This window comes from Alligator sinensis, unplaced genomic scaffold, assembly GCF_000455745.1.
Source record: "Alligator sinensis unplaced genomic scaffold, ASM45574v1 scaffold647_2, whole genome shotgun sequence".
NCBI lineage: Eukaryota > Metazoa > Chordata > Crocodylia > Alligatoridae > Alligator > Alligator sinensis.
In genome coordinates this window covers 3,182,875-3,185,325 of record NW_005841832.1, presented here as the reverse complement: position 1 = coordinate 3,185,325, position 2,451 = coordinate 3,182,875, and the positions used below count along the sequence as shown (strand labels likewise).

Genomic DNA, 2,451 nt, shown 5'->3' with positions numbered 1-2,451 from the left:
GGGGGGGAGAGAGAAGGAATGTAACTCCTTGGCAATCACTGCAGGGGAGGGATGTCTTGGATAGCCCCTGGGGAAACCTGGATTGAGTGGCTGGGGGAGAAGTAGGGAGATTCTTGGGCAGATTTACCTGGAAATCAACTGGGCTAGTCCTTCATGTCCATCTGTCCCCATGTACCCCTCATCCTTCCATCCCCACACCCAGTCAATTAGTCTGTCCATCCATTCAACCCCTTGTACCCCCTCTATTCCTCCATCCTTATATATCCTGTTTGTCCAGCCATCTGCCCATCCACCCAACCCCATATGCCCACTCCATCCATCCTCTTATACTTTAAGTATCTATATGTCTGTCTACCTACCTACTTACCCACCCATTCCTCCCTCCCCATACCTCCCTCGCTCTCTCTCCATCCACCCTCATATACTCACTCACTCTCTATCCATCTATTCTCCTAGCCCCTCCCCCCCCTTTCACCTCCCAGACCAGGTAGCTCAGAGTTGCCCCCATCCATACAGGACCCCATCTCCTGCTGTCCCTTCCCCCTCCCTCCAGGGCAATCTACCCCCCTTCCCTCTCTCCCTTCTTGCTGGAGGGCTCAGGGGTGCTCCACCAGGGTCTCATGCCCCCCCACACCCCACAAGTCCATTGCCACAGTCTGTGCACCCCTGTAATACCCAATGCCCAGAGCATCACTGCTGTGTTATTTTTACTAAACCATTGAAACAGTCTGGCTCCATGCCCTTAATGGGGGCCTCCCCCCTGCAGACTCTGTCTCTATATAGGTCCTTCTCAACCCCACCCCTTTATACAAGCCCTACCCCCTCCCCCAAACACATGTGCACATGCCCTGAGCTGAACAGGCCATAAGTGTGTCAGCCTGGGAGGGATTTTTCCTTCCCCTTTCCCTTCACATCCCATTCATCAGATCCTCCCTGGGGTGAACTGGATCACAGAGGCACTAGATACAACTCTAAAAGTCTCCCTCCAGCTCCTGTCCCACCCTGCACAAGAAGGATGGACAGGGAGAATTCATACCCCTGGGAGCAACTGGCTCAGGCTCTCTGCAGGTTGCATTACTCTATGGGGAGCCCAGGGCAGAGAGCTGTGAGTTTATGGACCCCACATAACCCAGAGCAGACGTCTGCTGTGTTTTTGTAGGGTCGCCCCTGCTACCATGTGGCCTCAAGTACCCACAGGAAAGCTGTGGGTCAGGTCTCCTGTGAACATGCTGTGTGAGCTGTGGGGAGTTACACATGACCTACCAGAAAGGCCAGGATGCTTTGTGGGGTGCAGGGCAGTTTATTGAACTGACCATCTACAATCCCACCCCACCCCCAACCTCCAACCCCCCACCAGGGCACACAGAACCCCCCCCGCCAGACAGACCCCATCTCCATCACAATTCCTTCAGCTAGTGCACAGCTGGGGCCTCCAGGTTCTACTCCAGCTTGGGGAAGGGAGAGGGGTGTAGCAGGTGGGAAGGGGGCTAGGAGCCAGGATCCTTGGGTTGAACCACAGCTCAGGAAGGGGAGGAGAGTTTTAGTGGGTTAAAAGCTTGGGGAAGTGGGGCTCTCACATGTAGTTCCCCTGAGGCAGGCAGGCTGGCTGGGGAGAGACACTCCAGTTTCAGGGGCCTCAGTTTGGGCTGCTCCTGGCCAGGGGGGCCCAAGGCCTCATCTTTTGGGGGCTTCAGCAGAACCGGGCAGGCAGGTGGCAGGGTAGGGGCCACCTGGGGCTGGGCCTGCACAGGCAGGCGGGGTGCTGGTGGGGGCACCTCATACTCTGTGTCATAGTAGAACCAGTCATAGGAGTCCTTGGGGGCTTCCAGGTGTAGCGCTGAAGGTGGGAGGGGAGGAAGAACTCAGGTATCCAGCTCCCAGCACCCCCTGCTCTAACCCACCAGCCCCCACTCCCATCTCAGAGCTACATACAGGCCAGTATGGCTGGCTGTATGTACAGCCAGCCATACAGGCCTCTGCTCCAAGCCACCAACCCCCACTCCCCTCCAAGAGGTAGGAGTTAACCCAGGTGTCCAGCCTCCCAGCTCCCCCTCTTCTAACCCACCAGCCGGGAGGACCCAGGCATCCTGGTGCTTACCCAGGTCATCAAAGGTAGCATCCTGCAGGCGATGGTGGGTGAAGAGCTCCTTCCTTGCAGCTCGGCAGTAGGCACAGTAGACTCCAGCCAGGAGGCAGAGCAGGAGGCCACAGGCTCCCAGAAACAGGCCCATGGCCCGGGCCCCTGCCGTGCTCCAGGGCTCCCCTGGCCAGCCTGCCATAGAGATGGAGTCAGGAAGATCTCAGGTGCCCAGGCCCTCTTTACCTGCAGGACTCCTTGTGCCCCCACCAGCCAGGCGCCCTCTCTCCCACCCCCCATCCTCCCCTACATCTCCCCTCCGCCTCTCCCCCAGACACCTTAGGATCCCACAGGCCTTCTGCCCCTCCCCGACC

General features: G+C 58.1%; 2 protein-coding genes across 2 annotated transcripts in view; one reads left to right on the top strand and one right to left on the bottom strand.

Moving 5' to 3' along the window:
- LOC112547860 (GTPase HRas-like) overlaps nt 1-2,451 on the top strand; it is a 27,004-nt gene that overhangs the window by 7,536 nt on the left and 17,017 nt on the right. The gene's annotated exons all lie outside the window — the stretch shown is intronic.
- GFY (golgi associated olfactory signaling regulator) overlaps nt 1,111-2,451 on the bottom strand; it is a 5,505-nt gene continuing 4,164 nt past the window's right edge. Inside the window, 2 exon segments of the mRNA XM_014517148.2 lie at nt 1,111-1,837; nt 2,099-2,272. Of these exon segments, the coding sequence (XP_014372634.2) occupies nt 1,521-1,837; nt 2,099-2,272 (491 nt within the window). The 3' untranslated portion in view covers nt 1,111-1,520.